This window comes from Seriola dumerili, unplaced genomic scaffold, assembly GCF_002260705.1.
Source record: "Seriola dumerili isolate Sdu_G_001 unplaced genomic scaffold, Sdu_1.0 BDQW01000109.1, whole genome shotgun sequence".
Taxonomy (NCBI): domain Eukaryota; kingdom Metazoa; phylum Chordata; class Actinopteri; order Carangiformes; family Carangidae; genus Seriola; species Seriola dumerili.
In genome coordinates, this window is record NW_019174364.1 from 184,956 (window position 1) to 197,415 (window position 12,460).

General features: G+C 40.0%; 1 protein-coding gene across 1 annotated transcript in view; it reads right to left on the reverse strand.

The window, feature by feature from the left end:
• The window catches only part of LOC111222823 (voltage-dependent L-type calcium channel subunit alpha-1D-like), a 57,644-nt gene that overhangs the window by 30,786 nt on the left and 14,398 nt on the right, over positions 1-12,460 (reverse strand). The window contains exons 3-7 of the mRNA XM_022746678.1: positions 7,705-7,844; positions 4,752-4,924; positions 3,964-4,116; positions 1,597-1,793; positions 1,086-1,189 (exon numbers count right to left, since the gene is read on the reverse strand). Of these exons, the coding sequence (XP_022602399.1) occupies positions 1,086-1,189; positions 1,597-1,793; positions 3,964-4,116; positions 4,752-4,924; positions 7,705-7,844 (767 nt within the window). The remainder of the gene's footprint in view (positions 1-1,085; positions 1,190-1,596; positions 1,794-3,963; positions 4,117-4,751; positions 4,925-7,704; positions 7,845-12,460) is intronic.

A 12,460-nucleotide genomic window follows, 5' to 3' on the forward strand; every position in this document is an offset into this window, starting at 1 on the left:
CCTTCAGGGCGAACATCTTAATCATACACAAAAGGCAATTTAGGTAGACAGATGGTTTCAAGAGACATGCAACATTTGCACAGCATCTAAATTCATAGATTATATAAAACAACTACTGTGGAGACTGCAATATGTAAGGAGGTAAACACTGTGTACGCAGTGCATGGTGGGATATTGTCATTACTAAGAAAAATATGTATTTAAGCTGTGATGGTTAAAAAAGTCAAACGTGAGAAGAACTGACACAAAAACAAAAATACCTGATGGCAAGAAGGCATCACAGTAGCATTTTTAAGAGACCATTTAGAAAGTTGATAATAGACTCAATAATCTCAAGCAGCTGACTGAGGAGCGTCTGAGTTGATGATTATGTTAACCTTGTTGGCTTTTTTCAAAATCAGGCTTTGCCGGCTGGTCAACCATCCAGAGTTAATTCTACTATAATACCCCACCCCCACTCCACAGAGCTGGGAAAGCAAACTGGGGTTTGAGAAAGCTTAGGAGCGCAGAGGGAGTGAAGGGCGAGGAATAAGATTAATTTCTCTCTCAGGAGGTTGGGTGGGTTGGGGATGAGGTGGGGTGGGGGAGGAAACACTCACTTTGCAGTTGCCGTGGAAAGGACGTGATAATTTGATACCCACAGAGGTCAGAGGATATACATTTATCTTGAGGGCGTAACACAGAGTAACCAGTCATTGGTTTATTATCTCAAAATCTTTTTATAAACTGTCAATATCTGCGTACTTCCCACATCCCAAGAATTTTCAGCATAGAACAAACTAATTCGTAGGCTAACGCTACTTCCCAAACACAGCAAGCAGTGCGGGGTACACAACAACCCACAGCATACACACACTGCAGACCAAAACCACTGCACAGGTTGCCTCTTACCCGCTTAGCACACCTAACACAAGGTTTAACACGAAAAAGGAGCCCAGTATGATCAGGCTAACGAAATAAATCCAAGGTGTCTCCCATCCAATGGCGTCATTGACCTACAGGAGCCAAACGTAGCTGGTTTACAGACAGAAAACACACACAAGCACAGAGAACCTCCAGCCTTCAACCAAGAGGAAAGTGCTTACCCGCTCAACACACCCAAAACCAGGTTAAGAACGAAAAAGGAGCCGAAGATCACAAGACTGACAAAGTACACCCATGGAAGCTCAAAGCCCATAGCATCGTTCATCTGGAGGAGCATTGCCATGGAGGAAGGAGAGGAGGGGAAGAGAGGAGGAATGAAGAGAAAGAAAAGAGTGAAATAAGCTGTTAAAGCTAGAAACTGTCAGACGAGAAGAACAGAACACGAGTTAAATAGTAGATTTTTCACCAGACCAGGAAAAGTAGAGATTTTGCAGGAATACTGATAGTGCAAGGATAGCATCATGTTGTTACACGAGTTGTTGAATGCATTCAATCATTTAGTCAATCAATCATATCAGAGTGATAAGAGCTGCCTGAGGAAAATATCAGCAGCCTCATCATCAGAGTGTCAGTCACATTACTGTTGTGTGTCTGATCTGAACAGACATTTAAGGCTGAAGGCGTGTGACAGTCACAGGTTACTGAACTGGGAGGACAGAGCCAGGAACTCACCCAGTACAGCACATCCGTCCAGCCCTCCATGGTGATACACTGAAACACTGTCAGCATGGCAAACAGGAAGTTGTCAAAGTTGGTGATGCCACCGTTGGGACCTTGCCAGCCTTCCCTGCACTCTGTGCCGTTGATGGGGCATTGGCGCCCGTGCCCTGAGATCGCACACGGAGCTGGTTCCTCCTCTGCTATCGCATCTACAGGAAGAGAGGAAAAATCAGTTTGAAGTAATCAGAATGTATTTTATGTAAATACTAAAAACTTTTGTCTTTTAACTTTAGACTAATCATTTAACTTTGGGTTGAAAAAAAACGATTCTCCGATTAAAATCGATTTTCATATAAATAATCCGATATGGGTTCATAAAACACGAGATCAATCTTTTAATATACGTCTTCTACACTCTCCTGTGGATGTGTGAAGATGTCACGACGAGATCTGATCAGGTGACGGTAGGTGCAATCAGAGAAAGTAGAGAAACCGAGACGCTTCATTTCCGTTTATTTCCTGTATCTGTGTGACGTGAGTTGTATGTTGACGGAGACATCGGCATGACGTCCCGCCCCTTTTTTTCTCAAGGTGATGAAATAAAAATATCCACAGTTCACATCTGGTTGAAATGTTTATAAATCCAATCATCACGTTGCACCATAGGTGCGCTCCGGTACGTAAACAAAGAGCACTGCACGTCTAATCGTGAGAGACGAGCAAAGGCAAAGCTATATGTAAGATGTGCAAGGAGCCGTGTGCACCTGTTCATAGAGAGTGTAGCCGGTGCACTAAGGTAAATTACACATATTATTTCTCGAGGTATGTGTCTAAACTGTTGGTCATGTTCAACAGACATGCATTAATGTAACGGCTAACTGCTGTCAATTCATAATATAAGCATTCATGTTTTTAATAATGCACCAGGTTAGAGGAAAAAAATACAGCATTAATTCTCTGAGAATCTCATATCCAAGAAAAAAAAAAGATATTGTAGCTGAAATATCTCTAATTGAATTAATATCGAATTGATTCGAATCGGGAATCAAAACCTTGTGAATTGGAATCGAATCAGTTCAGGAAATCAGTGGCAATAAACACCAGATATGACCAGCAGCACTCTGATTTACTGCAGCGCCTCACCACAAAATGATTCTTTCTAAGCCTAAAATAAAGGGTGACCTGGTGGACAAATAGTTCAGAGGTGTTTTCTAATTGAGTGTAATGTGACTGCCTGAGCTATGTACTTTACTTGACTATTTCCATTTTGTGCTACTTCAGACTTCTCCACTACACCAGTTGTTTTTAACCTTTTTGTGTTAAGACCTCTTGTATAAAATCAGTACATACTGTAGGTGTGGCTCCTTTTCATGTTAGTCATTATTTCTAATAAACACAAAGATTAGAGAAAAGTCTAAAATATGAAAACAGTTTTGTGTATCAGAAGTTTTTTCTTCTTTTTTTTGCCCATTAATCATCTCACAACAGCTCGGACTTATCTCTTGACCTTTCGGAGGGGCTCAATCTCCTGGTTAGGAACCACTGAACTTAACTACCAAACTGTAAAGTAGTTAAAACCAGCTCTATGTCAACCAACTACTACAATAAAATACACTGACGCATCAGTATTAACAATCTTTAAATGTCAGTCACAGGTCTTTTTACTGAAGTACGATATCAAACGACTTTAACTTGTAATGGAGTATTTTTACATTGTCTTATTTTTACTTAATGCCAAGTGTTTAAGCAGCCCCCGTTGGAGAGAATAACCTGGCCAGGTTGAGTTTTGAAGAGACTTGCATTTTATCACCCACACGGTACGTGACATCCACAGACATGCTGTGAAAAAATAAACGATGAAGCAAAACAGCAAAATGTGTTTTTAGACAGAAACACACAAGCTGTGTAAACTTTGCTGTTTGTAGAAACTGATACGCTGTGGGAGTGTGTCCTTTTTGTCATTGTGTTGAAACTAGAAATACAGTGATCAAGTTTTTTCCCCCATTTGACGCAAAATGATTTCAATAATATTATGAGATCTCCAGGGTGAAAAAAGTTTCTGTTTTTCAGTTTGTGCAAAGTGTAATGCACAAAAGCTATTATGTCAACTTGCCTTGACAAATGTGGGAAAAAAAATCCTTTGTACACCTGCTCAGCTGAGTACACGTGCTGTCAGATTAAAAATCAGGCTTGTTTCCCCTTTATTATCAAATTGAAATGCCTGTTGGTATTTGTTGAAAATCAGTGCACAGTACTTTTTAGGTCAGGAGATTTTAGACATAGAACAACTGCTTGTTATAATTTTTAAAATGCACAATGTACCTATTCTAAAAGGTTGATTTGATTCCAAGTGTAAAAGACACAATCAAGAGGGCGTACCTGAGCCAGGAATAAAGCAGGTTGCGTGCATTTTGCCAATGAAAAGCTCCAGGCCGATAATAGCATAGATGATAATGACAAACAAGACCAAGAGGGCAATGTGAAGGAGAGGGACCATGGCTTTAATGATGGAGTTCAACACCACCTGTAAACCTATGCAAAGAAGAAAACAGAGACATTATATGAAGCCGGGCTGTACTTTTACAAGTGTATGCACATTAAGAACTCAGTGGCGTCTTCCCTATTCCCGTTCTTACAACTAAAAACTCAGAGTCCCCAGATGATCCAGCTGTCAACCCTGTTTGCTATGTATTCCTGTTTACTTTCGAACCGCCTAAATGCAGTTTAATCATTCAATTTCATTAATCAAAAACATTAAAGTGTGCAACAACACCATATTCTGTATGTTTTTCCTACTTTCATCACTGTCATGAATCAGTGCTGCTTTATCTACAAGTTTGAAACTACTTTCAGTATATACTTCAGTACATGTAGAACCACATTTAGATCAGAAAATGTGTCAGAAGTGTTTACTCTGAGTTTGTTTGTTTCTATCACACACAGAGCTCATGTCTCTAGGGCGCTGATGTAGAACTTGAGCAGATGAAAAACAGTCCTCAGGGATGGAACATAGACCATCTGGACCCTACCCTTACTGGGAAGAAGGACTGAGACCATTATACAATATATACAGAAAATATGTAGCAAATGTTATGTACTGGGTTACACTGGGTTAACATATGTTGCATGTGTGATGGTATGTGGAGCTCAGCAGCTCTTGTTCTTACTGGGTACTCCTGAGACCAGCCGCAGGGGTCGCAGCACACGGAAGGCTCGAAGGGCTTTAACATCAAATCCACCTGGTTTACCCCCATGCCCGTGCATCGACGGGTGTTCTTTATCTCCCTCGCCATCTCCCTTCTCCTCTTTGGTCAAAAGCTCCAAGACAACACTGAAGAGTCTGTCAGAACAACAAAGAGAAGAAAGTCACAGTATTATTGTGATAAGGAAAGCATGTGAGTGTTAAGTGAACGGTGCACGGCGTTTCCAGAGCAGCCTTATCTCATGTTATTAGAGCTGAAGTGAGTAGCCGGTTGATCAATTAGTCATTTGACAGAAAGTTAATCAGCAACTGATTTGATAATTGATAATCGATTCCACGTGTTCCAAGTGTGTTTGTCATACGTGATACTGAACTAAACTTTTGGGTTTTGGAGTGCTAGTTGATGTCATCTTGGGCTCCGCAAATTAAACTCTATGTTTTACACTATTTTCTGACATAATGAGTGTACTGTGATAAAATCTACAAGCTCAGTATTTGTTAATACCAAACAATTAATCACTTTCCTCAATGGCTTTAAACTTCAAAAATCCATGATTTGTCTTCCATTCATTTCTGCTGGTAGCTCCCACTTTCAGTGTCTTCACCAGCAAACAGTTGTATCAATAAGAGTACTACACATATATCAAATATAGTGCACCTTTAAATAGTGGTATAAAAACTGGTTACCAAACACATATTAGGATTAACTGCCTTGTAATTTTTAGAATTTGACAAAATTATGCCAGTTATTTTTTTTCCTTAGCAGATTATTACTTAGTGATACAGTACTACGTTAAACAAAAGCCTCTCAATATAAAGCCAGGGGCAAAGCTGAGAGTTCAGGCCAATGCTGCAGCATCTCACCTCCTCTGGCTCAATGCCCAGTTTAAGCATATAAGTAGCATGTTTGTATACAACAGATAAATGTACCACAAACAGTCTCCCACTGCAAGCCTAAATTAAAACCAGCAGTGAACGAATCTCTCACCATGACAGTGGACGCTTCATTACAGTCAGTTAGACATCCCTCACCTAGCCTAGAGGGGAAATCATCTCGACACATCACATCAAAGCTGTGGACTAAAAGCGGTGAATGAAGCTGCCGATAGGGGCTGGAAGGAGTTCTGAGGGCCTATAAGCACAGTCTGCTCAGACTTATGTTACACTGACTCACAGCTGTAAGATTGACCGCCTGCCACTCGGGTTTCATTACTCATCCAGTCATGTTCAAACGAAAACCTTTCACATATCAACACCTTTTTTTTTACTGAACATACCTTAGGAGAGCCGCTTTCACAAAAGTGATATATATCACCAGTGAAGTCAGATTATGTTTCCCAGTGTCTCTCCTCACTATTTAAAAGACAGTTTAAGTAATTTTACATGTTTTTGCCCCATTGCAACAAATCACTCTGTTTGGTGCTGGGAGAACAGTGGGTTCATCTGCACTTTTTATCTACAAAAAGACGTATACCGCAACTGCTCTATGGGAGTGGTGAGAGTGAACCAAAACAGTACCAAAACCACAGAAATTAACAACATTGTACATTATATATTATTTGTAGAAAAAGAGCTAACATTTTCAAACACAACGGCATTGCCCTTTACAAAACAAGCTTCCTTTGTCATGATTACTCACCTCCACTTCAAACTTGTATACTCAAACTTTAAAAACGTCCCTTTTTTCTGATACATTCAATGAATGTTCTTCTATGTGACCTTACTGTTAACTTTTTCTTCATCGCAAAACTAATTTACTCTACATTAATAAATCTTAAATACATTTTCCACCACTTGGTTTTGACTTTTTCACCATCAGATAATTAAAGAAAAGAGGCTTTTTACTGCAAAATTATACCTTACAAGCCTTTTTCTTGCATTTTCACATTTTTCTCTCAATGCAGATCAGAGTTACATTCACATCCTTCATAAAGCACAACGGAACCATATCTTGCACCCTTTTTCTTTCTTCTGTAAAATCATAATGTGACCTCCTATAATCTATAAAGACACAAACATACTGAAGCCTGTGGTGAAGTGGACTGAACCTTGACCTTTGACATGGATTTATAAAACTGTTTCAGAGCCATACTGAGTTATATTTCCACATCAGCTACTGGCAGTATTATCTTGGTGTGCCATTTCAGTGATTTAGCAGCAACGGTCACTCTCCACAGCAGGAGCAGCCGTCTTTGCATTTGACTGCATGGCAGATCAACCTTGCATGCTGCATACAGACAGAGATCTGACCCAGCTACCCAGTGGACTGTGTGTATTAGAGGAGCGATAGAGACAGGAGAGAGAAGAAGGAAGATAGAGGAGAGAAAAAAGAAGGTGTGATAAGGATGAAGATAATAAGAGGAGAGTGTGCAGGAGATAGAAATGAGGGCGGCATGAGGTGGGGAAGTGTAAATCATGAAGTACAACCATTTGAGAGATCAAAATGGAAGGGGGAAGCAATAAGAAAGAGCTGCAGAGACAAAGCAGAGCAGGACGGGAGAATGTGAGCGAAAGACAGTCAGTGAGAGGAGAGGAGAGGGAACGATGGGAGGGAGTGTTGGAGAGGAGATGAAGTATGGAGAGATGGTGACTCACTCCAGTAGTGGTAAAGCTCTGATTTATTCTCTCTGTCTTTTCTGGGTCATATACTGTGGGTGTATGAGGGTCTCTATTAGCACTTGGCCACTTGGAGCAGAGGCTTAAGCAACTTTAACTGTAACACTGACTGCCTCTCTCACAAACACTGTAAACTGCAACTGTCAAACTGAGATCAAAGTGCAAATTCAAAGACCATTACTAAAATAACAAGACCTCATGACCTGATCTGCAGACAGATATATCTAATAAGACGTGTATTAGGGCAGACACTATGTTTCCTTGAAATAAATTAATTGAAATAAGTGAACTTGAGGACTTACCCTATGACAACAATGACGAAATCCAGCATGTTCCAACCATTCCTCACGTACGCGTTCTGGTGCATCACCAAACCATAAGCAATAATCTTCAGAAAGGTCTCAATTGTGAAAATGATGAGGAAGGCATACTCAACTGTTTCCTATGGACACACAAACAGAGAAAAGAGAACAATAGATTGTTAATAGGAACTAGATATCATTGATTATCATAAAAAAACATGAGCTTGGTATTAATACCGTGTGTCGGATGGACAACACACAGCGGCACAAACACTTGAGGACAGAATATAGAAGTACACACAGACACAAATGGATAAACAGATTAATGCGATGTGAGCATTTTAGTACAGCTCTGCAGGACTGATGAATGTGCATAATAAAGTATAGAGAAAGAAACGTTCTGTAGAAACACCATGGACAATGATGGAAATAAATCCAGGGCAATATTGGGTTACTGCCCCCAACATACAGCATAATTCTTCCCAATCTACAGTGTTATTTTTGTACTCATTGTGTTCTAGTACACTTACTGTTTCATAATGTTAACAGTATAAATTCTCTTTAAATTCCTCCCAAATACCAGATTATTGCTCAGTAGGTCATTGATACCTGTTCATCAACAAATGCCATGGCTGGATTAAACTCCAAGGACAAAAACTTTTTATTGGACCCCTACAGACCTCCATGGCAGTTTCATAACTTCCTCAGACACCTAGAATTAAACCAGTACTCTAGAGATAAAATTACTAGTTTTAATTCATTTTGGTAATGGATTAATTATTAAAGTCTTTTTTTAAAGCAGAAAATGCAAAAAAATTATCCTATTCTAACTCAAATGTGAATATTTACTCATTTTTCTATATATATTGTAGTAACACTTATTGTAGTGTAGTAACACTTATTGTAGTGTTACACTAACACACGGATAATGAAAATAACAGTGGGGAACCATCAGGGTCTTCTAGGCCACAAACATGTAGTTTTAAATGTTATATCTAATCTCTTTCATTTGATAATTATTCTCTTCAAATTCTAATTTTATAATTATTCCCTTCTAATCCTAATTTTAGCCTAATTTTCTATCAAGTTTTCCTCAGAAATGAAACGGTTACTGTCCTAAAACAATGAACATAGTTATCCAATCAGATTTTCTTTTTTGTTTTTTGTTGTCCTTAGGCAGAGAAAAGGTTAGCTAGCTCACTCATTGGTGATGACTTCATAACTGGGACAGATGGCCTGAAGCCCTTATAGCTGCATGTGTTTGTTTACAAAGTGGCAGGTGAATTGACCAATCAGGTTTTAATTTATAGTGAGTGGGACCAAAAATCACTTGAAGGCTCAAGGGGTTTAAGATAGCAGATTAATGACTTCAGTCAGTCAGACAACAGTCACAGAACAAATGGCAAAGTAATCAGACTGTCTGCAATTTCCTTCACATCACAATATTCAGAATTCAGTATAAAATACTTTTATGAAAAACACTTTTGGTTCATTTGATATGCGAACACTTACAGACTTAAGGAATATAAATAGTTTGTGAAAAGACAGACAATCTGACTGCACAGCTTCAAACGTATGGAGTCGCCACCATTTTGCCGTCTTGCTGGTTTGCGATGCCGGTAAATCTGAATTAATTATACTTTTGTACTCATGGTTTCTGTAAAATGAACTGAGCTAACGATGTGTAGCATGTCAATATTGGCAAAAGTTTAGGCATTTATATCTTTATGTGTGTTGCTACACTGTTTTGCATGAGCTTTACACTGGTCACCAGCAACCAAGATGAAAAGAGCTGATAGCTGCCGTGCAGACTGGTAAAATGGATCTGCCGCATCTCATCCTGGTAATACTCACGGCTCGCCACTGGAAAATAATCATTGGTTCTAGCTCCACAGTACTCCTATAATAGTAATTTCCCCCTGCTTTTCTGAATGTTTACTTTAGATAAAACACATAAGCACATTACAAATTACAATAATAACAGGTTTAAAACAAACAAGCAAAATTATATATTAAGTCATTGACACACTGCCCGTTTATAAAGCCTGGGCCACAAGATTCAGTAATGAAGGCCATGAAGATGCATCTAAGTTGATGATGAGTTTTCAAATTCATGAACAGTACAACCAGTGAACTTGTAGCTTTTGGGGCCCCTATTCCTAGACTTCACATCTTATTCTTTTGTACTTTTTTGCTGCTTCATTAGTACAAAAACTTAACATTGTAAATTTGTATTATTTTTATGAACACTTTACAATGTTAACAATAAACCAATACAAAAACAAAATAAAAGGTGAATGTTGTTACATAAATAACACTGAGATGAGCTCAACAAATGGGATCACACACATAGCTCACACGCACACACAGATATTTTTGGATTGGCCGGTCAAGCTTGTTGAGCCCAAGACTACAAGCGTGACTCTAGACAATCTAGTTTATCAGTGTCACATGTTGATTTTCTTGTACATTTAAAAACCTATTGAATATAAGTAAAAACACTATTTCAGTTATAATGTGTCTCTCTAAAGTATTGAACAACATCGCTTAACCGGAGCAGCAAAATTTCACCTTGTCCTGACCTCATTCTGATCTGCTTTGGTTCTCACACTTTCCAACACTTGTCCTAGCACATATTCACAGGACAGCATGAAGACTTTTACAATCACTCAGACCAGGTGCACAAGAGTATTTGCAATTTCATCCAAGGTGAGAACAGTAAAAAAGTCAGTGTTTTTTAGGGGGGGGGGGGGGGGGGGGGGGGGGGGGGGGGGGGGGGGGGGGGGGTTATGTAGAACCCTGCAATCTCATATTGAGACTGAAAAAATCCAGATGCTTTGTTTTTGTGTTAAATCTTTACGGCCCTGACACACCAAACACTGGAGCAAATAAAGGTAGACTGGTCGAACATTTTGCCATTGTCTTTTGAACACAAAGAATAAAGTGGACATACAGCTGACATGATTGTACCTTCTAAACTTCCATGACAGGAAATAACTAGTCAGCAGGCTGAACATTAATTGAGAATATGTGCCAACAAGGTAGAAAGTTGCTTGGCTATGCACAGGTGTTGTCAGCCAGTAACATTTTACAACTCAGCATCGTGCCTTTGCGGAAGAAGAAAAGGTAGGAGCACAAACAAAAAGAATACAGCACTAAAAGGGCGAAAACTCTTCATTCACAAGGCTGAAATATCAGTCAGAGAGCTCTCAAGGCTTGAATGTATCTGAGTGATGCAGAGGTTAAAAAGGGGACAAATACACTTTGAATAAAATGGCTGTTTTTAGAGGATATATAGAGATTAGAGCCAGTGATGTAACTCAACATTGCGCCTTTCACCAGTTGTTTCAAAGACAGAGAGAACACAGGAACACTAAGCCATCAGGTTGAGGTCGACTGGGAGTGAAGCTGAAAGCAGAGGCACACAAAGGTGGTATGTGTATGTTAGAGCAGTGAGAAGTGTGAGATGCTGGAGGTGGACACACCACAGGGTGACTCAGCTGTTTAGGACAGTCCTGGGACCTCCCTGGAGACATGAAACCAGAGAGAGGACCTCTTCATCCTTTATGCATGAGGCAGGTCAACGGAAGCTCTGCACACAGGCTGGTATTTGTAATATCAGTCCACCAGTACAACTCAACACTGACTGTCTCAGGCACCGTCATTTAACTTTTCACATGGGAAGTCCATTGAATTCTTATAATGTACAATACCAGTGCATAACGGTCAGGGCCTTGTGGGCCTCAGCATTTTAAATGTTACATTTAATCTCTTTCATTTCATCAAATTTGCTTCATAAAGAGTTATCCAAACTCATTTTTGCATCACTCATTCGTTAGGAGTTCATAACCAAGACAGAAGACCTGAAGCCCCCACTCCTGCATGTGTTTGTTTAGACAGTGGTAGGTGAATTAACCAATCACATTTTCATTTATAGTGGATGGGACCAAAAATCACTGCCCTAGGCCTTCCCAAAGGCTCGAGGCCAGAGCTATCGCACAGGGGAAAATGTCATCAGCTTTTTCGAATAGGTCTGCTCGGTGTCTTCTCTCAATCCTCAATGGGTGAAAACTCAACAGAACATTGTGGGGATACTTCCAATTTGTAGGCAGCAAACTAAGCAAAACAAGCATAGCCAAAGTGCCCCAGTCGGAACTTGAAAAATTGTTTTCATGTTGGAAGAACTGCCCTAGGCTTTCCTCAGGGCTCAAGGCCAGAGCTATCTCACGGGGTTTACCTTTTTCTGTACAGGGATTTAAGGTAGCAGATCAGCAACTTCAGTCAGTCAGTCAGCCAACGAAATGACCAGTTGAATTGTGTTGAATCAATGTGAGCTAAGTTTAAGAACGCATATCTTTATGCATGTTGCTGTTTTGCACAACTTTAAACTGGTCGCCAGCTTTAAACCTGTCATCGTTGAGTTGAAGGCCCAGCTCTAATACTGACGGTTCGCAACTGCACATACAGACAAATGCACACACAATATATTATTATACACATAATAACTTCTTCCGCCTGAGGGAGTCCTTAATCCCTTGCTCTGTGTTCTCCGCGGACACCATAAATGCAAGAGCACTGTGGGCTGCGGGGCTCGTTTTCCCAACAGTTTACTGACAATTGTGAGAAGCACTTAGCCCAGAATGAGAGACATGGGCCTCTTTGTTACTGAAGTAAAAAGGTTGAGTTAAGCTCACGGCTGCTGCCTCTACGACAGAGCATGCTCGCGCCGCAGGGAGCAGAGAGAATAGAACGATTC